Genomic DNA, 25,577 nt, shown 5'->3' on the forward strand with positions numbered 1-25,577 from the left:
GTAAGACTGCAACATGAGATTTGATATTAAATATTTGTACAGTTCTTAAACCCATGTTAATGCTTGTCATTTTTGCAGATAAATCAAGGTGTTTTCATCAAAGTATAGGGCATATTTAAGTATTTATTCTTTAAAATACAGAAACAAACTCTTAAGTGAAAGGTTGGACAATCTATTATAGCTTGAAATTAAAATGAACTGGTTTTGCTGGTTAAAATATAATTATATTGTCTTGGAAAATACACCCTGGATTGTTTCTCACATCACCAGTTCTGTCAGGTAGTGACGTAGTCAAGTAGTTGGATTATTTATGGTAATTAAAAATGGATAAAGCATTAATCACACCTTGAGTGTTAAATAATAGATCTGGCCAATGGGAGGTAACCAGAATATGAGTCAAGTATGATACACTAATCTTGACCTGCATTCCAGGATACCACTAACATCTACCTCTGCTTTCTGTTCCACAATAACAAAACTAAGTGCTCCAGATGTTTCTATGCTAAAGATAGTATGGTGATGATTATTATATCTAGAATATGAAAACAGATTTTTAACATTGCATCAATTTAGTGCCAGTACTGATTGGAGTGGAAGTATATTTTCTCAGGGCAAGCTATCTAAAATACACACACACTAAATAACAAAATACCTAAAAAAAACGATGTACCTTCATGTCTAAGATTAGCTCTGCCCAGTTTGTTTAAACCTTTCTTTGATTAAAGTGCTGAAAAGGTGGACACAAAGGAAATACACAATTTAGAATAAAAACTACAGGAAGCAGCCAAGCAATCACGATCCATGAACAGAAACAGAACCAAATGGACGTCGCCATATTTTCTTTGTTCAGGAGATTGTACTGTACAAATCCGGGGCTAAGGCATACTTCAATATACTGCTTTTCACAACAATGTAGGTGAGTGTCTTTTACACTCTGCAACTGCTGGGATGTATTCATCGCCCGTCCTCTGGGATCAAACGGCCTGTGGACTGGCTGCGTCATCTACACGTATGCATGCTACTATATGTCGTTTTTCTAAGTAGTAATTCAAAATAAATGACAATTATTACAATAGGCTGCTCCATTCAACCCACCGATATATAGATATACGTTTGACACTATAAATGTTTCAATCTAAATAAGTATATTGCGTCGTCTTATACAACAGTCTAAAATAAGAAAAACTAGGCATGAATCTGCAAAAATGTCTGCTTATCAACGGCGCGTTTACTGGGCGGTTTTTATTCAGTACCTATTTTGTAACGAAAGATGTTTCGTTTTTTCATGAAACGAAACTAAAAGTCGACCGGCCTCTGTGAGGGGGGCACCCGACTGCCGACTGTGCTATAATCCTGCCGCCCGCAGCCGCGCCGGCAGAGCCGCTATTCGCGTTGACTGCCGTCAGTTGATTTCCAGCTGAACGTAGTCGGATACGATGTGTTCCTGTCAGAGCAATCATTGTCAGGATAAATAATCATTTTTACTTTTTTCTTCATGTTTGTATATTATCTCAGAAGAGACTTAAATTATGTTTTTGTTTTTCGTTTTGTTTTTTAACTGAAACTACCTGAAAGGACCAAGACGTAAGTAGTTAATATTAAGCAATGCACTTTATACTAGGATAACGTTTTATCGGACAGCTAGGTAACAAGTCATTTTGAGTTTTGATCATTCTGATCAAAGTAGCTCATATAACTATTAATAAATTCAACCTGTACATGTACAACTGGGAAGGTACCACTTCCACTTTCCACCTTTTTACCACTTTCTGAAATATTTCACATTTTAATGTAATTGTTGCAAAAGTAGGTTAGCATCGCTTAACCTTAACTGTTTTCTCAAAGATTTAACTATTACGATTACTTAAGTTAGGATAAATGTAATTAGGCTATGTTGTCATAATCGTGCATAGGTATGTATATTGTTTTGTTTGTATCAAGTTAAAAGGGACATATAATCATATTATTATTATTATAAATAATAATAATAATAATAATTGATTTATGTATTATTAGGCCTAATGATAATGCTTCTATTACTTTACAGATGTATAATAGAAGGCTAACATATTACATGTGAAACTACAGATGCAGAAATTGTTTCATATATTCTACAAATAAATATAATCTACAGTATGGGTACACATAATCACCTTGTTTCCAAGAGGAAGTATACAAACACAAACAATGCTTTATTTACACATACTATAAAGTCATTTCACTTTGACGTTATCAGTATCATTATCCTTATTGATAATATTTTCCATTTCCACACCTCAGCCACTGTATTTCCTTTGCTCTTTGAAGATGTGCTCTGAAATGAAAATATAGACGGGGTTTAAGTGATTGTAAATAAGTTGCTAAATGCCATATTAAATTAAAGTTACTGCTTTATAAATTACTACAAATAACTGACTAATAGGTGTATCAGATCCCTATTTTATTTACACATTGTTATACCTCAACATTAATTAATTTACAATGGAGGTTTTTAAACATAAGCACTGTATATGCCTACCTTGACTTTTCTTTTTCTTTCAGGATCAAATATTATCATGTAAATTTCAAAAAAGAAATCAGTGAAAATGGTGGGAACTCAACCAAACAATCATGTTTTGAACAATCTAGTTACACATGACTTGCATTTAGCATGTTACCAGTGCATCCAATACATAGACTATATAACGTTCTCCTTAAAGCGGGAGAAGCACCAGTGTAAGAGCGAACTGTTACTAGCTAGACAGAAAGGCCAAAGCAAGTGGAAGAGGGTACATCAGAAGCCAAAATCTCCTGTCCCATTAAAATATGAGGTGTGCTGTTTTATCAAGCCAGGCCAAGGATGCACAAAGCACATGAAAAAATGCACATTTGCTACAAGTGAAGAAGAAGCCAGCGTATGGAACTTCCAAAAGAAATATGGACTTGACTACAACACCTTGGTACACCTAGTGAAGGAAAAACCTCAGCCCACTGAGGCGAGATCTCTCTTTCAGCAGTGTGGGGTGGCTGCAAAACTGCAAGCCTATTGTAATGGCCAATTCATGGAGCTTTGCGAAGGCTGCTTCTTTGGTAGTCCCCAGCAAATTGTTATGAAGGGTCTGGGTCCATTTTGTAATTCCAGATCCAGGCATGTGTGGAAACCAATCCTGGTTTTGCATAAATACATAGGGTCAGGGATAGTTGCATTCCATGATATCAGACCCATGCCTTCATTAACCACACTGCAGTGCTGCATGTATGTCCTCAGTGGTCAACCATGTCGGCACGGGCGCTGGCGATGCAGGTTTGCTCACAGCGATGCCGAACTGGTTGTGTGGAAAGCAGAGCTCCAGGAGGGCTTGAATCGCTCAGATTTGCTCAGAGGGCCCCCGAGAATAGAAGCTCGAGCCTCAGCCTCAGAACCACACGCTGATCATTTCTACTGCAAGTTCTGTAAGGTGACGTATTCCACACAGCAGAGCTTCAGGAACCACTGTGCCTCCCTGGACCACACCAGGAAGATCAGAGAGGACCAGATGACGCAGTGGAAATGCCGCCCCCCGCCTGCGAACCAGACAGATGGTTTTGTGCTTTGCTACAGGTAGTTATTCACTCACTGCTCATATGTTGATGTGGCCCTTTTCTGACCCCCATTGCCTTAAAAGTATCTGTGGTCTTGTTCCTAGGTCAAAAAAGTTATAATTTATACATTTGATTTCTTATTTATTTGATTTGTTACTTGTTGTATAACTTTGCTGTATGTAGGAAAATGTCTGGAAGTTTTAGAGTAATGGTGGTCAATGTTGATCCTTGAAAGCCACAGTCTTGCAGGTAGGTAGGGCATCACCTGGTTATGATCTGGTTTAAGTAATTGGGATACTAAGATGAATAGTTGCATGCAGAGATGCAACTCTTCCACCACTGGTTTAGCATTTTATTGTGTAAGTTCATGGGGAAAGACCCTTTGGTTCATATTTGATTAATGTTTTTAAAGTAATTCTTACATGACACTTGTCCAGTTCTACACGAGGACCCCAATACTTTGCATCTTTTTGTAACCATTATGAAAAAAAAAATATATATATATATATATATATATATATATATAAAACAATTTTCATAGGAGACAACTGAACACATATAGAAATACAAAAATGTATATTACATACATTGTGTTTCCCCCCCGCCCCCCACCACAGGTAATTAAATGATTTAACTAAAGAGTAGGTTTAATTTGGGGTTAACAAAAGCAGAGAAAAATAATGTATAACATGCCACCAGTTTATAATCAGTCATTTTGATCAACCCTTTCTCCACAGGCCCAGTACCTGTGAGTATGGTCAAAATTGTGTTGCTGCTCATTCTAAGGAGGAGCTTCAAGAGTGGATCTTGAGGAACAAGTCTGCCCAGAAGATGAAGAGGTTGGCCCAGCAGGAAGGCTTACTGTCCTACCAGGACCAATTACTGATGGAGTACAAGAACAGCAGCAATGAAGTTCACATTGTAAGGGCCTCAGGCTATATTCAGAAAGACCAAGGCTTAGAACAAATCAAAACTTTGACCTACCCACAGATTGCAAATTACAAACTTGTACCCCATTGCAGTTTCTTTTACTGTAAAAAGCCACCATCTACATTAGTGCCGTGAAAGAGTTATGTGTCGGTATGCAGCCTCATTCTTATTACTTGTAATTCTGATGTAAACTTAGCATGGAGGAACATTTAATATATTCTTTTTTATATTATGGTATGTGTATGCTTTTTATGCTTGGGAACACATATATTGCATTACAAAGCTAATGTCAAGGCAGAGTATTATATGTTGTGACAGCAGGCAAGGTAATAGGTTCAGGGTCATGGAAATAATACAGGAATTTTGAGACTATTAAAATCTCAAATGTTTATGGTTAAACTGTCTGATTCTAGAAGTGAGGTATCAGACGAATACACAATGTAAGAGATAATTTGATCAACAAGCCTAAATTAAAATATATAAGGCTATGTTTTGAAATGACACGATTCAACATTTCCATTAACCATAATTGCAGATGGTTGCATCCCTCTTTTGTTGACCTATTGACTTGAACCAAAATCTGCTTGATCACTGATAACTGCGGGTGGCAATAGATACATTTCCTGTAGCAGTGATCAGTATAGTGCCATTTGATTTGTTTTTTTAATCTCCCTTTCAGATGTCAGAGAATATACCAGGCATCAGAGTCAGCTCTGATACGGATTTAAACATTCACTGCAAAGAAGACTGTATGGAACTGAAGTGGGTTTTCCATATAGAATCGGAGGTAAGAGTCTCCTGATTTTTTCTGACCTTTACTGAACTTGATTAGTTATGCTCTGGTTTCTACTGTTATAATTGTTGGACTTTTGGAACACGTTTCCCTGTCTCAGAATTTGCAGTCAGACATTAGTCATTGTTGATCTAGTCTACAATGTCAAAAGAACCACTTGCCAAGCTGATCTAATTTTTGGTGCCTCCTCGTCCTTTGAAAACATTTCACATAATCAAAAAAAATATTCGTAAATAGTATAGTTAAAGCATGGAATGCACATATTCAGCAAAATATTGGTAAACAGAAAGCAGAAATGTAAAGCCGAATGTTCATTATACAATATTTTTTACCTATAGAGGACACGCTAACATCAAGAATCGAATGAATATCGTCTTCTTCAACTATCAAAGATTGACATTATCACCTGTGTTGGTGCTATGTCAGTTTTACACATACATACTCTATGTAAGACTTAGAAAAAATGAAATCCAATCGTTTGCCACATTAGAAAATATGTATTTGTTTGTTTGTTTGTCGATTTTTTTATAAATAGTGCTTAAGAAAGATGCTCCTATAAGTAACAGGAGGAGATTCTGTTCAACCTCATATTAATACATGTGAAATGGAGCAAGAAGAAATGTGAGTAGAGTCCCAAGAAAGCAGGCTTTGCATCAGTCTCAGTGTCACAAATTCTATTGGATTCTAGCCATGGATTTTTGTGTTCACAGACTCCACTGTTACACATTGCCCTGCTGAAACAGGATCCTGGAGCTGTTTTTACTTTGGGGGAAAACAACCCTGACAGTCCATGCACTTATGGTATAGGAGCCCAGTACTATAAAGCAGAGTTGACCTTCGACATTCCCGTCTCCTTCAAATCGGTCACCTCAGGCTTCTACGAGCAGTGGGTGGTGTTTGACTTCGACACAAGGCCCGTGCTGCTGAAGAAGATCCAGGTGAGAGTGGGTAAGCAGAGCTTCACTCAGCCTAAGGGCGCACCAGAGAGTAGGCCCCAGTTCCAGAGACTGGAGCGCTGGCACCGTGGCAACAGAACGATCATCCCCTGCCTGGAGAAAACAGAGGCCGAGGAAGACCTGCTGAAGGAGTACAAGCCCCCTCAGCTGAACCTGCAGTTCAGACCTGAAGCAGAGGGCAGTGTACCTATAACTCAAGACAACTACAAGGAGAGAATGCACAGCTTCCTCTACAGAGAAGAGCTGGCACAAGAGGAGGTGTTAAAAAGGTGACATTTGCTAATCTGCTTGCTTCCTTTCAGACATTTCCTGTTTTGCAGATCGTGTTTTTACGTTTATGTGATATGTTTTTAAGATATGTGAGCCACAAGGTGAAATATTATTAGTCTAGCATGTATGCATGCATGTACGTTTCTTTTAAATGTAATACTATACATTTGGCTCATAGTATTTTGTCTAACCGTTTAATTTGCAGTAATGTATTGGAAATGTTTTCTATCAATTGTATTAGTTTGAGATTCCTCAGTGGTAGAGATGATGTCATTGTGATTTATTATAAAATAAGTATGGTGTATTAAATTCACAATTGTGCTATTTTTACTGATTGTAGGATGAGCCTGCAAGCTACAATGACCATCTTTGATGAAGTGGAGAAAAAGCATGGCAAAGATGGGGAATTCTGTGCAAAAGTCCCAGTATGTCAGTATGCACTGACACCTGACACCAACGAGGGTTACGTGTTGAGGAATGCAGTCCACTCTGCTCTTTTAGCTCCGTTTCCACAGAGTGACAAGAAAGTGTATGAAGCAATCATGCTTTGGCAACTGTGTGGTGAAGGTGAATTCTATCTGGAGCTTTCAGGAAGATGCTGCTCTGACCTTGGTCTCCAGAAGAACTCAGAACATCAGATGGAGGTCCAGTTTCAGTTGAACCGCCTACAATTCTGCGAGTGGCACCAAGCTGTTGACCTCCTCCCATCGGTCAGTATAGTGCTGCCAGATCTGACCACCTGCTCTGTACCTGCGCACAATGGAGAATTCCTTAAGCTCAATGCCAAACAGAAGGCAGCCATGGCTTTCATTATTGGCGAGGCAGATGGACGAGGACCAGTGCCACCCCTGCTGATTTATGGACCATTCGGGACAGGGAAGACTTTCACACTGGCAGCAGCTGCGATCGAACTTGTCCGTCAGCCTGACACCAGAGTCTTGATCTGCACTCATACGAACAGGTACAAAGATACACTGAGTAAAACAAAATGTTCAGTTCTCTGAAAGGCATTTTACCGCTGCAGGGGCATTAATGATATAAGAAACAAAATGCCTAAATACAATTTTTAATCTATGTTAAAAGGAAGGGGTAAAGGGAGAGAAGACTAATTGGAGATAAGAACATAAGAAAGTTTACAAAACGAGAGGAGGACATTCGACCCATCGTTTGGTGTCCATTAATAACTAAGTGATCCAAGGATCCTATCCAGTCTATTTTTAGATGTTCCCAAATTTTCAGCTTCAACCACATCGCTGGGGAGTTTATTCCAGATTGTGACTACTCTCTGTGTGAAGAAGTGTCTCCTGTTTTATGTCTTGAATGCCTTGAAGCCTTTTGCTTCTCCATTGTTTGGATGGAGAAAGTGAGGAGTCCACATAGACTCATAGGTCTTTCTCATGTGATACTTAATCTAGTTCTATTCCTCCCATAGTGTAATTATAGTGGACATTTTTGTTACCTGCATGTAATACCTTGTACTTGTCCACATTGAATTTCATCTGCCAGGTGTCGGCCCACAACTGAATATTATCTAAGTCCCTTTGAATAACCTGAGCTGCCGAGATTGTATCTGCTGAGCCTATTTTAGTATCATCTGCAAATTTGAGAAGTTTGCTAACTATCCCTGAGTCCAGATCATTAATATAGATTAGATGGGGTTGAGTGACAGATGGAAAAGTACAAACATTTTTAGTCTGTGATGTGCTATGTAACGGTTGTCACACTTCTAACTGTGGAAAAGAAATATGATATATCATTCTGTATTTTGAAGATAAAAAAAAACATATTTTTCTGTTCTGTTTCTTGCAGCTCTGCAGATATTTACGTAAAAGACTACTTCCACACCAGGGTGAATACAATGCATACTGTTCCACTGAGAATTAAATCCAATAGAAAAGGAGCAGGGGTCACTGCCACTGATCGCATCACTCTCAACTACTGCAATCTTTCAGAAGACGGTCAGTCATTCAAATTCCCAGACAAAATGACACTGGATTTAAGTCGGATAGTCATCACAACCACCACCATGGCCAGGCGTTTCCATGGCTTGCTCTCGCCTGGCTACTTCACTCATATCCTGATTGATGAGGCCTCTCAGATGCTGGAGTGCGCTGCTCTGATGCCACTCGGTCTGGCTGGGAAAGGAACCCGAGTGGTGCTGGCTGGAGATCACATGCAGATGGGGCCGAAGCTCTTCTCGGTGGAGAACGGACAGCACTCAGACTACACTCTGCTGAACCGCCTCTTCCATTTCTACCAGGGAGAGAAACATGAGATAGCTTCCAAAAGCAGAATCATCTTCAATGAGAACTATCGCTCCACTAAAGAGATAGTGGATTTTGTATCTACATATTTCTATGTCGGAAAGAGTGATGCCATCAAAGCAATGGGAAATATCCCTCCTCACCCTCAGTTCCATCCCCTGAAGTTCCATCATGTCCGAGGGACTTGCAAGTTAGATACCACAACCATGTCTTGGTCCAATGAAGAGGAGATTGTTGAAGTGGTACAAATAGTGCAAAACATACTCAGGAACTGGCCCTGTAAAAAAGACCAATGGGGAGATCGGTCCCAAAGGGAAGTTTGTGTTTTATCAGAAGGAAAAAAGGTAAAATTGGGTTTCCATTGATCTGTATACATTTTATAATGGGTTTGCCGTAATGTGTTTATTAAAAAAATACATATTTCTTTAAAGTATGGTAAAACAGAGAGATAGAAACAGACCACTTTGTAGACATCTTCTATATTGTACAACCTAACAATTGTTTATTACCATGAAGAATTGTGATGGTTCACAAAATGGTTTATTTATGATGGATATTGGTAATTCTTTCCACATCACTTAAGACTCTCTGAAGCAGGCTAGGATGTAATGTTTACCTCAGCTGATTTAGCAATTCTGCACTTTCATTGGACTTTTATGTCCTCTGTATACTTGCAATAGCTTATAGATTTGATTTTGTTGATGCATTTTCCTGGTTTTATTTTTTCATTTTAAAGCAGGTCGATTCTATAAGGCAGGCGCTGAGAAACAAACATTTGGGAAAAGTTACCGTGGAGAATGTGTCAAACATACAAGGTAAGCTCAGCAAAATGGGTGTCAATAAGCTTTTCTTAACTTAATATGAACTTGGCATTATGGAGAGTAATAAAACGGTATTGTTCTCTCAAGTACAATCATGTTACAGCTTCTACATACTGTGTTTCTTGACAGGGAAACAGTTCAGGGTGGTCGTGATGACGGCTGTTCAGACCCGAGACAGTCTGCTCTCCTCAAACACATCCACTTTGGAGTTCTTCAGTGAGGCCCGAGTGCTGAACACTGCAATGACCAGAGCACAGTCTCAGGTCATTGTGGTGGGAGATGCCACAGCCCTGTGCTACTTTGGAAAGTGTTCCAAGATCTGGAAGAGTTACATACAGCAGTGCATCGAGAAGGGCAGTGCCCATCCTCAGTCCCTGGACATGGATCACGTTGATCAAGAGGTGAGGGAAATTGCTAGGTTCACCAGAGGAAGAGAGGAAAACGACAGCGACACAGAATCAGTCACATCAGAGATGACTGACATCAGTGACCCCATATTGCAGGAGCTTCTGGATGAGAGCAAAGACATTAGGGTGACTGTCACTAACGAAGGGCTCCTGGATGTTTTTCCAAACGATTGCTTCACTGAAGACAGACCATTTGAAGAGCATGAAGAGGAACCACTTGCAGATTATACCGAGCCTGCTTTAGAGGCATTACTGAGAGACAACCCGAGAGTCTACAAACATTGTGAATTAATACTGGAAAGATTCGATTCGGGCTATGCAAGACCTCTAGACCAACCAACACTGCATATCAATATCCGAGGGAGAAAGAATGTGGGCAGATCTTTTCCTGGAGACCAGGTATTAGTGGAGATATTAAGCAATGAAAACTGCCTCTCTTGTGGAAAAGTGCTAGGGGTGCTTAAGATGGCCGACAGATCCAGGGTGTTTGTCTGCACCATGGAAAACTATGATAAGCAGGTGATGACTCCAATCAACAGATGTGTCAGCAAAATATTCACCCCATGTTTAAAGAAGAGCCCAAACTGCATAGCAGTCCAAAAATATGAACATGGCAGGTGGGTTATAGAGAAACGGGTGAGGATAAATGAGGAAACTAAGAGGAACTACCTTTTTGTTGTCAAAGTGTTGGTTTGGCGCAAGAAGTTCATCTATCCTTTGGGTGTCGTTACAAACATAATTCCTAAAGTGACATCATTAGAGGATGGATTGCAAGTATTAGACATAGAATATGAGCTGAAAAGGAATCGTCCTCAGTCTGTCCAAGAGGAACTTGTTCGGTACAAGCAAATAAAGTTGGAAAGAGAAAGCAGAACTAATCTTTGTGAACACACAACCTTTACCATTGATCCATGGGCTTCCAGGGACCTTGATGATGCAATCAGTGTGAGAGATTTAGGAAAACAATTTGAAATCGGAGTTCATATTTCAGATGTTGCCAGCTTCGTCCCTAAAGGCTGTGCCATAGATAAGGATGCCATGCAACGCGGGACTACGTATTATCCCCCTGAAACAGAGCCTGTGCATATGTTCCCCAGATCCCTAAGTGTCGGTCATTTTAGTCTGCTTCCCAACAATGAACGCCAGGCCATATCTTTAATGGTAGTGGTCGAAAAGGAAACAGACAGGATTATTGAAAGCAGGTTTGTGCTTTCCTTGATAAAATCAGACAGAAAAATGTCTTATGAAGAAGCAGAGAAGATTATCCAGGATTACTGTGGGGATCAGTACAAGTTTGACACCTTGGAAGACTGCCTTGCTGTAGCTTATCGCTTTTCCATGGTGCACAGAAAAAATAGAATGCTGGGAGATTGGTGCTATGAGACTCTTGATGAAGACATGTACCCAGGAGAAAGAAGGTCCCATGAGATGGTCAAGGAGTTGATGATTATGTTTAACAGCTCTGTTGCAGAGTATTTGATAACTAACAATGTAACAGAAAATGTCACACCCCTGAGATGTCAGAATCCTCCATATCCTGACCAGCTTTGTCAGTTTAAAAGAAAATACAGTTCTCTGATACCCTTGTCTGTTCATCTATCTTACCATATCAAGGGGAATACTGCATGTGACCACAAAATCACAGAATTAAAACCCAAACAAAAGGTTATTGATCAAACTGAATTGCCCGAGCCAGAAATCAAAGTTTGTCCGGACTTCACCTTTGATAGGAATGAGAACATCTTTTGTATCCTGACATCTTTGTGGAAGGAGCTGGAATCTGCAGCCCAAAACCGGGAATTCCACAAAATTAGAGATCTTATTGCAACAGATGACATCCACCCACAGCTTCTTCCATTGTTGTTGGAATTCCAGAAGCTCCTCAGTAAAGCATACATAATTCGCTCCAATTCAACTCTTCAGTCAAAAGTAGGCCACTATGACATGCAGCTTAATTCCTATACCTGGGCCTCTTCCCCCATTCGGCGCTACATGGATGTGGTTGTGCAACGGCATCTCCACACAGTACTCAGAAACAAAGCCATTCAGTACACAAACCAAGAACTCGATCTGTTTTGTGCAGAATTTTCTCAAAAACATGAGAAGCAGGGGGCTTACAGCAGGACTGTAGAGAAGCTTAACCTGGCTTCACAGCTTAACAGTCAAAGTAGGCAAAAGCTTGCCTTTGTGGTTGATGTCTTTCCAACGGGGAAATGTTTCATGGTATCGTTTCCCTTAAACCGAGATTATCTACCTCGCACAAACCCCATATTCTTCAGGGACCTGCAGTTAGTGGACCAGCCATTGTACAATGAACAAAGCCAGTGTGTGACTTTGAAATGGAGCCGTAGGGTGTATTCCATGGCAAATGAAAACATTCACAAGGAGATAAAGCAACACTATCCCAGTCAAGTAACTGCATTACAGATAGCCGTGTGGCAACAGATTGTGTCAGCTCTGAGAGTAGAAGACTGGAATAAGGTCCTGAAATTGCTTGAGGAAATTAATTCAGAGGTTTTTAATGGTAATCGTGACAAACCAGCACAATTGAATAGAGATTCAGAGACCATGACAATAAATGGTTCTGAATATGAAATGGAGCATTATGTCGAGCTGTCTCTGAGTCTGAAGGCAGGGGGCACGGTACAAGTCCAGATGAGTACAGATACAATCCGTGGGATGTTGGTGCCTGCGGTACAGCTGCTGATCATCCATCCAAAGTTTGAAGTTTGCCTAGACCACACAAAAGACCCCATAATGTGTTTCTCCAAATATGCTGTCCATGCATCAAAACAGAATTATATAGACTACATGGAGTATCAGAAAATTTGGTGGCCACTGTGTGAAATGGAGTCAGCCTCTAACGCTGTGGTTGAAAATGACAGCATTATCTTTGAAGACACAGAAATAAAATGGAACCGGAAACACAGAGAGGGATTTCACCAAGGTTCCTTTCAACTCTCCCTAGATCAGAAGAAGCTGTGGTCCATCGAGTGTGATCTTAGCAAATGCTTCTTGTGCATTCGAATGAGGCAACAAAATCCAAATCCCAGGGAACACAGGATAGAGGAAGACACCTTGGGACAGCGCAAACTCTCAAGTCAAGTGGATCCCACATTCTTCACATGGGTGGCTCATGGAATAACAACCAATATCACAGATGAAGAAGAATCAAAGAAGCTTTCCTATATACAAATAGACTTTGATATCAATCACGTGTCCATGAAGACCATTCCAGATAGTGTATTCAAGATGGACTCAAAATTCACCGTGGAGTTGGTCGCAAAGCTGTTGCCGGATGCGTGAGTATTACAGTTTTTACATTATTTTTGGAAAACCAAACAAGTTACTAGTGAGAGGAAATAGATAAGACTGTAACTGAAATGAGTGAAGCTGATAGATTAAAGCTGTAATTGCTCATTTAGATGAGATAAACAAGGGTGTTTTGGAGTATATCACATTTTATTATTCTGTTTCCACATGTACTTGTGCTTTATTTTCAGTCGCAAAGAAGATGCCATCACCCAGTTGCGGCGTGCCAATGAACTTGTCAAGAACATTGCCCTGGGCAAGACTATTCGTCAAAGTAAGTTGAAGCATAGCATTTGTTATTGATGGGTTGGCTTCATTAACAGACATTTCACAAGCTGTAAAAGGCTTTTAAGTCTTCTTCAAACTGAAACTCATAACTGATGTTTGCAATTATTATTATTAATATATATATATTTTTTTATTATTGCTTCAGATACTGTGTTTCCCAGATACAGGAATTTTGAAATTAAGAATCATGTCATGCTGGGGCTGCCTCCACTGAACGAAAGCCAAAACAAGGCAATAGGAAAATCACTTGAAACTCAATTCACACTGATCCAGGGACCCCCAGGTAAGACATACCAGGCTAGTCTCTAATGAAGTAAATATTCACTCACAATGCCATTGCGCTTCCCGACTTTTCACTTTTAAAAATATCCTAACAAGTCTGGAGAGAAGTTTTGTCCTCAAAATTGATGTGTTAGAAGCAGAAAAAATGGGCAAGGGTAAGGATCTGAGCGACTTTGACAAGGGCCAAATTGTGATGGCTAGACAACTGGGTCAGAGCATCTCCAAAACTGCAGCTCTTGTGGGGTGTTCCCAGTCTGCAGTGGTCAGTACCTATCAAAAGTGGTCCAAGGAAGGAAAAGCGGTGAACCGGCGACAGGGTCATGGTCGGCCAAGGCTCATTGATGCACATGGGGAGCAAAGGCTGGCCCGTGTGGTCCAATCCCACAGACGAGCTGCTGTAGTTCAAATTGCTGAAAAAGATAATGCTGGTTCTGATAGAAAGGTGTCAGAACACATAGTGCATCACAGTTTGTTGCGTATGGGGCTGTGTAGCCACAGACCAGTCAGGGTGTCCATGCTGACCCCTGTCCACTGCCGAAAGCGCCTACAATGGGCGCGTGAGCATCAGAACTGGACCACGGAGCAATGGAAGAAGGTGGCCTGGTCTGATGAATCACGAGCTCAAGGTGTTGACTTGGCCTCCAAATTCCCCAGATCTCAATCCAATCGAGCATCTGTGGGATGTGCTGGACAAACAAGTCTGATCCATGGAGGCCCCACCTCGCAACTTACAGGACTTAAAGGATGTGCTGCTAACGTCTTGGTGCCAGATACCACAGCACACCTAGTCTAGTGGAGTCCATGCCTCGACGGGTCAGGGCTGTTTTGGCGGCAAAAGGGGGACCTACACAATATTAGGCAGGTGGTCATAATGTTATGGCTGATCGGTGTATAAACACCATGACTGAAACATGCACGCTTCAGTTAAATGATAACCTGCTATATTGTAGCTGCTGTTACTGTACAATTATTCATGAAATGTGTGTATTTTGTTTAAACTGTAACTTGCCCTTATTAAGGGCATCTGATAAGTACATTCAAAATAATACCACAAAAAGTGTCACTTTCAGTTACAAATCTGTAATAAGTGTAATAAGTTAAGGGAGTCAAGTTGTGCCATTTAAAAGGCATATCTAATAGCACCACTAATCATCTAATTATCTTGAGGATGATTATAATACTAATAATAAAATAATAAAGAGCAAATAGTGGTACTTTATTGTTACACATGGAGGAGTTTTCTTACAGTAACATGCTTGTCTGAATAAAATGTTATCTATACACGTTTAGCTCTTCCTAATAGTTCTTAACAGAAACCTGGGTATTATAATATTTTATTCTTTCTGAAAGCAGAAAGAATAAAATAGCCACAAAAGTCCTTTTCACATCAGGCTCTATCGCTCGTAGAGGAAATTGGAACACTATCCCAAAATTGCTCTGGGACCTGCCATAATGGTGGTGAATGTCTGACAATGGCCAGGTTTTACAAAAATCTCAGGGCATGGACTCTTCGGCACTGGAAACGAGGCATAACATGTCTTCTTCACTAGTTCCTGCTTCTATCCCTGGCTAAAGATATTCTCTTTAGTTGTTGATTGATAATGACATCAATGCAGTGTTGTAGAATGCACCAAGTGATTAATACCAGAGATTACAAGTTAAAAGAAGGCTTTGCTGTGGGTAAGGGGCTCATTTAAATAGCTTTACTGAAGTAATGTGAACACGTCATGTGAGGTCATGTGCTAGATTTGATCCAAATTCCTCAATAGTTTAATTAGGAGATGTTAGTGGAGTATGTTTGCACATGCATGATTTTCAATTAGCTATGATTGTATTAATGTTAATTATTTTTCTTTAAAAAAAAAAGGAACTGGGAAAACCGTGGTTGGAGTCCATATTGTTTATTGGTTCTTCAGTCAGAACAAAAACATGAGATCCACGAAGAAGAGCAAAGAATGTGATGGGATGCCAATGAAGAAGGATTGCATTCTGTACTGTGGACCCTCCAACAAGTCTGTGGATGTTGTCGCTGGTACATTTCCCCTTCGCCTTCTGTATATTTTTTCTGTATCATTTCTACAAATTAGCAAAATCAAGAAGAAATTACATCCTCATTGAAAATAGTATCCACTATTGTTATGCACCACACCATGAATGACATAAATATGACAGGATATGTGCAGAATGTGTGGCTTGCATGTCCTGATTTATATAAATGAGTTTCACACTTCAAAGTCATAAACAGAAAAGATTGATTGAAATTGTGGGCCAGGAATGGAGATCGTTGACACAGGGGGGAGGGGGTCCCAAATGAAGCTCATGATGTAAACAGATGACTAGCTGTGGTTCATTCCTTGCAATTTGAGGAACACACAATGTAGCCGTTTCTTCTCGTACAAAGACCAACAGTTGCATCCGATATATAGTTCAAGAAAGCTGTCTCCATGTGTTTATGTGCAGTTTTTTTGCTTTCTATGTATTTATTTATTTGCTTAAAAATCATACTTAATGGAGACAAGGGCAGTGCTCTCAAATACAGAGATCGGGAGGGGAAGACCTATTTACTGAGAGAGGGATCCAAACAGTCCCGGCTGCAGGTGGCATTTATTATTATATATATTTTTTATTTTAGCTCTGGACTATCTCTGAACTCTGCTTCTCCTCATTAACTACAATATATACATAAAATAGCACTGCCCCACCCTAATTAAAAAAATCCACATATGCATCTTATTATGCTTGTGGGAAACAAAAATCAATTAAAACAATCATGAATTACATGTTATATATCCCAGTGACTTTTAATGTTAATGTTACAGGAGATGCTGTAGACTAGCTTTGCAGCAATTTAACTTCTCTCCCAACCATATGTAATAGAAGTGGCTCTTTGTTGGATTTCTGCAGCAACTGCAGAATTCAGATTGTAGCCTCAAGGACATACCTTGGCTACACAAATACACACAAAGGTCTACATAGTAATTGTAATGGAGTTTGAAATTAAGAAATCAAAAAACTAATTGGGATCCGAGGAATTCAAATCATATCACTGGAACAAAAATACAGTTCCTTTTTCAGGAGCCCATTGTTTGCATTTGATTGAGAATAACCAATGCTGATGTTGAATTACAGAGTACCTCCTGAGGTTCAATAATGAGCTGAGGCCTCTTCGGGTTTACAGTGACCAAATGGAGATGCTGGAGTTTCCATATCCAGGCAGTAACCTGAAACTCTCTCGCAAATCTCTCCGTGAAGAGAAACCAAAGCATGAGCTCAGGTATTCCCAAAGCATATTCATTTGGCAATAGTGTTTAGTAAACTGTTTTCTGAATTCTGTATTGATTTTTTTTTTAAATTATATTCGCAAATGACCTGACATAATCAAGAAGCCATGCTAAAGGTAGCATCTGACATCCTTTCTTTCAGGTCCATTTCTCTGCATCACCTAATACGAATGGATGGCAAGCCCTTCTCAGATGAAATCAAGCGCTTTGACACAAGGATTAAAAGAGGAGAGGAGCTGACAGATGAAGAAGTTGTCAAGTAAACTTTAAAGGCTGCTGCCTATTTCTGTCTGTTGTCCTAAGGATGATGTGTGTGCTTCCTGTCCTGAATTACCCTTTAGTTTTGTTTTTTTACATTTTTACAATTTCCAAACCTTTGCTGTATTAATATTCCTCTGTCATCACATATTTAATCTACATATGGTACACTTTCATTTGCAGAAGGCATTTTAAATTCACCTTTTGTCGTTAACTGATGTTACATTAGTGGGTGTGTCCACCCCAAATAGTTAGTGATTTCTTTAGGTTTCACAAGCAGCAAAAAGGGAGATTTCCTAATTTTCAGTGAATAAATATGAATGGAATTAGCTTTGTCTTTCCCTCATGGTAGTTTGCAGATACCCTGTACAGGCGACTGTTTCACTTTTGTAGCTACAAGAAAATGCTGAACATGGCTCGTCAGGATGAACTGGTGAACCATGATGTCATCCTATGTACCTGCACCGCGGCCTCCAACCCGAACTTCTCACAGAAACTGAATGTGCAACAGATTCTGATTGACGAGTGTGCCATGGCCACGGAACCAGAGGCCCTCATTCCTCTTGTTACCCATAAGCCTGAAAAGGTCCATCACCTATGTTTTTTGAACCGATACAACAGAAACATATCTAAGCCTAGAGGACTTTCATTTTTACACAACACACTCATTTTAATTTGTTTCATTGTTTCAACAGTATATCTTTGACAATGTGTCTGACACCAGCCAGGGTGGCTACTTTGATACTGCCCATTGTGCTCTTTAGGTGACCCTGTTATGCGTTGTGTGTTTTAACGGTCACTTAGGACAGTTTATTTTAAGTGTGAAAATCCACTATCCAAATTATAACAATGAAGCAGTTATGGCTTCAGAAACATACCCATTATCCTCATGAAGATTTAGAAAATTCGAATCTAATTCAATTGCTACTCAACTACAATCCTGAAGGGCATTATTGAATTAATAAACTTGGTCCAACGACTTGTTTAAAAAATATATTGGGGGCAAACCATATCCTTATACCACTAAATGGACTTTAAACTGTAACTCGTAAGTGTAACTATAATCAAGATGTGTCCTGAAAATCTTATCAAAGTCGTTGTAGCAGCACAGTGATTTTGTGTGTGTTATAAAGTGCCAACACACCCATACAGACAGATGGAACCTTGCTCAGTCAATCACATGGCTTGATTCAAATTCCAAAACCTCAGGAGTATTATAAAGTCAAATATGCACACACTGAAGTATAATGAAACACTGCTCCCTCTAAGACAACATGATTCATTCACCAATGATCACAGACAGCAGTAATCAGATATTTGCATATGATCATTGTTTTCTGTTCTTCTGTAGCTCAGTGTTGCTAAGATATGTGAGTCACTACAGGAAACCACCTAGCACATAATTTGTGTGTGCTCAGGCATGTTGCTGACAATGATCCTGTCTTTACAGATTGTGCTACTAGGGGACCACAAGCAGCTCCGGCCCATTGTACACAATGAGCTTCTCAAGAGGCTAGGAATGAGGAAATCCCTGTTTGAGCGATACATGAAAAATGCTCTGATGCTGGATACACAATACAGAATGGTATAGTTAGTTTGCTCAAATAAAATATGTGTTCATGTTGCACATGATCTCCTTTTCTTGCTTGTTGGAGGATAATTTTTCTTCCTTTCTCATTTTCACAAATGGCATGCAATTAAACTCACTCACCTACATCTGTTTTATGTCTCCTAATGAATCAGCATGAAGAAATATGTGCATTCCCTTCCAAGGAGTTTTATGATGACCGTCTGAAAACAGGTGCCAAACGCAAAGCAAGTGTTCTGCTTGCAGGTCAGAATAGACATTCCCCCATCCTCTTTGGCCATGTTGAAGGGAAGGAAATAAGTCTTGTAGTTTCTACAGAGAAAGGGAATGAAAACTCGAAGGCAAATCTGGAGGAGGCTGAAGTGTCTGTGCGTATCTTTTTCTTAAGGTTTAAAATAGATTTGTACAGCATCTGTAAGCAGATGTTAGTTTCACTGAAATTACCTAAATTGAAAAAGATTACAATTCTGGTAAAACATTTTGAAAGACTCTAATATTATTTTACTTATCTGTTTAATATAATTATTATTAGAAGTAGTAGTAGTAGTAAGAGATTGTACACTATATCAGCAAGTCCCTGTTTTTATTTACTAACCAGTACCATCTTTTCCTTACAGGTTTGTGTCACAAAGCAGTTGATCAGAAATGCCCAAATAAAAGCTGAAAGTATTGCTATTTTGACACCATACAATGCTCAGGTGTCAAAAATAAATGAGCTCCTAACAAAAAGTGGTATTCAAGATGTCACAGTCAGCACAATCGTGAAGAGTCAAGGTATTGTAATCCTTTTTAAATTAAAAAATTCTGTGTTCAGCCGCCATCTATATACAGTATATGCACAGTGCCCGTGACAATCAATTAATTGTCTTGTTTTTTTTTTATTCAGTTCCTGTTCTTACTTTCCCCAAACAGCATAAGTCAATGCCCAGAAAGACCTGATTGAAATCATGATAGTTATCTCGGAATCCAGTCCTTCTCATTTAAATAGGTGTAACAGACATACTATTTAAATGTATTTTTAAACTCACGTCTTCCTTGTGTTTGGTGGTTTCATTCTCAAGTGCAAATAGATAAATATTGGCAATTTTAACTTAAACCATGACTATTGCTGGGGGACGGGATGTGCAGTAATAATGAAGACAAAGACATTTCCTACAATTAAAAAGGATTAGCACTGCTGCTTGGTTTCATGTGAATTTGTGATACCGTACATGAATCCTGATTGAATCTTCAGCTGTTCTCCTTGTTTTTAATGCAGATATTTCACTACTGTGACACAACTGAACACTCTCTTTAGGGCCACCTGATGATAGTCAGCAAATGCCATTGCCTTAATTTGACCCCTGGATGCTTTTGCTGGAAGGGCAACTTGTGAGCCTCCTTTGTTTAACAATGCCCAAGAAAGCTACTGCCTTTATCACACAAAGCATTGCAAATGGAGAAGAAAGGATGTTTTGTCCTGCTTAAGCTGAGTTTTTGGTCCTCCATCCACAGGAAGTGAGTGGCGCTATGTCATACTCTCCACTGTACGCTCCTGTCCTGCTTCGCAGATCGAGACAGAGCCCACCAAGGCTTGGCTGACTAAGACTCTGGGGTTTGTCATTGACCCCAACCAAGTCAATGTAGGAATCACACGAGCTCAGGAATGCCTGTGTATCATAGGTAAGATAAGGCTAAAATTTGCTTAAGTCATTCCCTGAATAAAGAGGGTGTTATTAAGCTTATCTGCAATTTCAGCTGAGAGAAAACAAAGAATGTGATAACCGACTTTAAAGGTTTCAGTTTATAGACATATATAATTATGAATTGATAATATTTTTTTTCCCTCCAAACTGATCACCATTCTCATGTTGTTGTTTTTTATTTAGTGACTTGATATCCTTACATCTTAAAATCTGGTAACTAAAATGCCAGTATACCGTATCATGTTTTCAAGGAATTAACTATGAAATACAACTAAATTATTACATTTTGTAGTTCTCCACTAGGTATATTCAGTCAATGATTCTCATTGCATTCAACGTGATGTGTTTAATGTGTCAGTCTACATTTTTCACAATTCAATTCTGCAGGCAACAGGGATTTATTGCGATGCTGTGCACTTTGGAAGAGGTTGCTGGACCATTATCAGGAGAAGAATTGTGTTGTGAATGCAAAGGACATCAAAGTACAATCTTCAATTGGGCACTAACCAGCCTACGAAGTTATTCGATAGAAGAGCCTGTGCTTTGTCAGGGGAGGTGACCAGTAGGCTTCTTTAGGAGTTTTACAACAGGATGCTTCAGAGTTCAATCATCTGCATTTGTGAAAGACAGCTTCATATGTTAGACTATCTACTGGAACCATGTTCCATGTTTTGTAACTCTGTGAATATTGTCTGGCCAGTCAGACTCTTTGTCTATATGCACTGTGGTATCTTTCTTGCACCCTTCTGAAGTTGTAAATCATGATTGTCATGTTAGGCATTATTCTTTTTATTGTCATTTAAAATCTGGCTTCTGGAGCATAATGAAAATGCACTGTGTTGATATGTGTCTGTGTCCCAGACCTTGAAATATATACTTTTTATCTGTACTATTCTAGATTATGTTTAAACTGACCTTGAGCACAGTTTTGTGTTGCAATGTTTAACTCATTCTCAAGCATAAGCTGAAAGACTGTATTACAAACTCTCGTTTGCACTGTTTTACTTAAGTTGGATCAATGTAAACCATAACAATACTGGAAACCAAAGAACATCCTCGGGTAAACTTTACCTTTGCACTTTTTCTGGAAATTGCAATGGATTTTTAGTTAGTGTCTTAAATTGTTTCATGTTTTCTGTTTTCATGTAACATTATTCTTCCTACCGCACTTGTACTCCAGCACATTCTATTGCTATGATATTCAGACCTGCATTAAGATTCTTAAAAGATAAGATTTTTAAAAGCTTCTAAAATATATACCAACTTAAATCACAATGTTGAAGTCTGCTGTCTTTCTTTTGCCTCTTGATATAATGTGCATGTGTGAATAACAGTTGATATTATTTATATTATATATTATACATAATATTATTTCCCTTTTACATCTTTTCATTTCTATATCTTGTACATGGATTGAAGTTAATAGCAACAAACGATACTACATATTTTGCACTAGCAGTGAGTTTCAGGTAACGGTTACAGTGTAAACCTCATCATATAAACCTGAAGAAGAGTTGAATTCTGAAAGTGTATGTTTCCTATAGCATACATATATACAAACATATACATTTGAAAATTGTGTAATTAAGGCTAATAGACTATAATTTCCTCTTAGCTAAAAAGTAAATACAGTGACAAAAAACATATTTGTGCATGGAGATGATGAGATCTTGGACTGGATAATTTAGTTATTATACTCTTGAACATTTTTGTGATTCTAATGCCACATTGTTGTGTAGAACTATTTTCTTTCACAAATGCAAAGAGTCCGGAATCAGAAATCAACAGGTGGGGGCAGTCCCCTGGTATGTCTCCATAATTCTGAGATAAGACTTAATGAGTTAAATTAATGGATTTGACATACATTTATACACAAATGCCCCGTTTCCACTGGCTAAGCGTCCGGACGTGTCCAGGTTTGTGGCCAGTTAACTATCTGCTGCCAGGCGCGGCAGTAAGCATCCGTCCCGCCCACTAAGGAAATACTTCGCTTTCAGCAGTGAAGATGTGTGCTGACTTGAGACAGACAGGGAAGAGATCAGCTACATTATGTCGGAAGGTATAATCTCAAGTCCCGTGTGCGAAATTAGTTTTATCAGCAGCATGGAGTGAAATCCACGTACAGAAACAATGACTACTTACAGTTAATATCCGAGTGTATTAAAAACTTGGATTTCACAGGACCGATGCAGTGCCTGACTAGTTAAAATAAACTGGAGGATAATAATCGGATCGTAGCAGCCGATTTTATTAATATCTCATTTATTTTTAAAGGACGGACTGCAGACAACAGTTCAAAGCAATGTCGGGAGTTTATTGCCCTTTTTCACACAGAACTAGGGATCCCTATTGGCTGGGACCCACACCAAAACAACAGAAATAACCCCCTCTAACTCACAGATTGTGGTGACTCTCGCTGCTCCGCGCCAACTCATTCCTCCGGATCCCCTCCTCTCAATTCCCCGCCAGATACCCCCGCACACACTCGCCAATCGCTGCGCTCACAGTCTACCTGTTAACCCAGCCACGGTTAACGGAGAACTAATTGGGTAACTATATACAGTACTCCAACACCCCCCAGGCATTGGCCCGCCTGTCAATACACATAACATGAACAGTTCCCCTGCTTTGGTCAGGTCGCTACAATATTGTATGAACAGCTGGCCGGTGTTTCAGGCTGTGTTGAGTGAATGGTGTGCAGGACAATCCGCAGAGAGTGTCAGTGTGAAGGCGAACACGATTCAGTTAACGTGTCCATTTAAAGTGAAATGAATGAATAAATAAATACAGCAGATCTGGGTTTCCCTCTAAAACAGGCGTGTCAAACTCAATTTTACCACGGCCATATCATCATTTCAAGTTTTATTCGAGGGCCGCATAAATATTTGCTCGTCCCTATTTAGAATTCGGTCGTTTCAACAAACTCCGCAACACTCTAAATTTAAATTAAATAGTTCGAATGATATTTAACACTTACGATTATTCAAAACACACATCTGACCTAACTGCTGCTCTGAGAGGGTTCATTTGTTGAGGAGACCTGACACAGGAAATTGAAAAGGTTTTAGAGGTTTAAATCAGTGCCGATTGCAGGCATCCCTTGCTCTAGCCCTTATCAAATGTACAGTTTTTGTTGCCGTGTGCATTACATGATCCATATTCAGCACCTTCCCTCACAACGCTTCCTGATGTACAATGCAGGCGAGTATGCAGTGAAATGACTTGCTTTTTCGGCTAGCAGGTCTTTGAGATTAGCAGCTAAATCATCTACTCCCTGGCAACGGTATTTCGTGAGAGACTGGCATTTGCAAACAAATGCTTTTTGTCTGGACACTACATCGCTGACTTTAAGCATACAGTTCTTTAAAAAAACACCGTCAGAGAAACACCTTGACGTTTTGGCAATTTCTTGGGATACGATGTAACTCGATTTAACGGCAGCATCGCTCTGTGTTTTTGCCGTTTTGAACATGGTTTGCTGTAGTTCAAGACTTTTTTTTTAATTCAGCCACTTTGTGCAGCTTTTGCTCTCTCTCCACCCACAATTCTCTTGTGTTTAGTCTCGTAGAATATTGAATTCTTTCATCACGGCTAAACTCTCCTTACATGCTGGTTTTAAACTCTGCTCCACAAACAGATATTCCCACTCCCAGCTTTCCTGAAAAACTCTACCTTCCTTGTCGATTTTTCTTTTCTTGGACATTTTTGAGTTTATTGCAGATTACTGAAAGAACAGGAGCGTGGACAGTAACTCAGCCTGTGATTGGCTGTTAAAACCCTACCTCGCGCCAATGACATTTGCAATGGCTGGTGGGAATTGTAGCTTTCACACGCAATTTCCTAAATCACAAGCTGTCGCGAGCCTAATTACTTAATGATACACCACCTTTAGGGGGGCCGGATTAAAACCATCGGGGGGCCGTATCGGGGGGCACGCGGGCCTTGAGTTTGACACCCCTGCTCTAAAACATTAAGGACTGGTTTAATAAATGCGTCCATAAACGCCATGACTGAGACGCGCACACTTTAGTTCAAAACCTGCTATATTGTAGCTGGATGATTCATCTTGAAACGTGTGTATTTTGTTTCAACTGTAACTTGCCCTGGTTAAGGACGTCTGATAAGTAAAATTATTCTGCAAAAAGTATTGTTTGCAGTTACAAATCTGTAGTAAGAGTAATAAGTTAAGGGAGTCACGCTGTGCCGTTTATAATAAATATATACTAGCACAAATGATGACAATAATAATAACAATACATATTTGCTATTTAGTATTATTGTTGCACATGGAAACGTATTCTTATGGGATGTGCTTGTCTGAATATAATGTTGTCTCTACACTCACCTAAAGGATTATTAGGAACACCTGTTCAATTTCTCATTAATGCAATTATCTAACCGACTGATTCAAGCTGATAGAAGAGCACCTTTGACTGAAATAACCACTCGTTACAACCGAGGTATGCAGCAAAGTATTTGTGAAGCCACAACACGTACAACCTTGAGGCGGATGGGCTACAACAGCAGAAGACCCCACCGGGTACCACTCATCTCCACTACAAATAGGAAAAAGAGGCTACAATTTGCACAAGCTCACCAAAATTGGACAGTTGAAGACTGCAAAAATGTTGCCTGGTCTGATGAGTCTCGATTTCTGTTGAGACATTCAGATGGTAGAGTCAGAATTTGGCGTAAACAGAATGAGAACATGGATCCATCATGCCTTGTTACCACTGTGCAGGCTGGTGGTGGTGGTGTAATGGTGTGGGGGATGTTTTCTTGGCACACTTTAGGCCCCTTAGTGCCAATTGGGCATCGTTTAAATGCCACGGCCTACCTGAGCATTGTTTCTGACCATGTCCATCCCTTTATGACCACCAT

The 25,577-nt window shown here is 39.6% G+C and overlaps 1 protein-coding gene across 3 annotated transcripts; it reads left to right on the top strand.

Moving 5' to 3' along the window:
• Window positions 1–832: 832 nt before the first annotated feature.
• helz2a (helicase with zinc finger 2a) lies at window positions 833–21,971 on the top strand. 3 transcript variants are annotated; one of them, XM_066702827.1, is made up of 20 exons: window positions 833–916; window positions 2,542–3,580; window positions 4,299–4,482; window positions 5,171–5,278; window positions 5,995–6,509; window positions 6,851–7,471; window positions 8,320–9,118; window positions 9,511–9,589; window positions 9,725–13,304; window positions 13,506–13,588; window positions 13,748–13,885; window positions 15,752–15,916; window positions 17,014–17,158; window positions 17,308–17,424; window positions 17,817–18,009; window positions 18,874–19,008; window positions 19,167–19,379; window positions 19,629–19,785; window positions 20,506–20,673; window positions 21,084–21,971. In XM_066702827.1, the coding sequence occupies exons 2-20, from the start codon at window positions 2,586–2,588 to the stop codon at window positions 21,200–21,202; spliced, it is 8,514 nt and encodes a 2,837-aa protein (XP_066558924.1). In that variant the 5' UTR covers window positions 833–916; window positions 2,542–2,585; the 3' UTR covers window positions 21,203–21,971. The 3 variants fall into 3 exon arrangements, with proteins under 3 accessions (XP_066558924.1, XP_066558925.1, XP_066558922.1); XM_066702825.1 differs by lacking the exon at window positions 833–916 and adding an exon at window positions 1,357–1,584; XM_066702828.1 differs by lacking the exons at window positions 833–916; window positions 21,084–21,971 and adding an exon at window positions 1,355–1,584 and having other exon boundaries at window positions 20,270–20,648.
• The last annotated feature ends 3,606 nt before the right edge of the window (window positions 21,972–25,577 follow it).

Source organism: Amia ocellicauda, chromosome 4, assembly GCF_036373705.1.
Source record: "Amia ocellicauda isolate fAmiCal2 chromosome 4, fAmiCal2.hap1, whole genome shotgun sequence".
Lineage (NCBI taxonomy): Eukaryota > Metazoa > Chordata > Actinopteri > Amiiformes > Amiidae > Amia > Amia ocellicauda.

Excerpts from the sequence above, each read along its gene's own strand:
- helz2a (XM_066702827.1), top strand. The coding sequence starts at position 2,586 with ATGGTGGGAACTCAACCAAACAATCATGTTTTGAACAATCTAGTTACA. Across the intron at positions 13,589-13,747 it reads GGGCAAGACTATTCGTCAAA|ATACTGTGTTTCCCAGATAC; the intron begins GTAAGTTGAAGC and ends TTATTGCTTCAG. Across the intron at positions 17,425-17,816 it reads ACAGATGAAGAAGTTGTCAA|CTACAAGAAAATGCTGAACA; the intron begins GTAAACTTTAAA and ends TCACTTTTGTAG.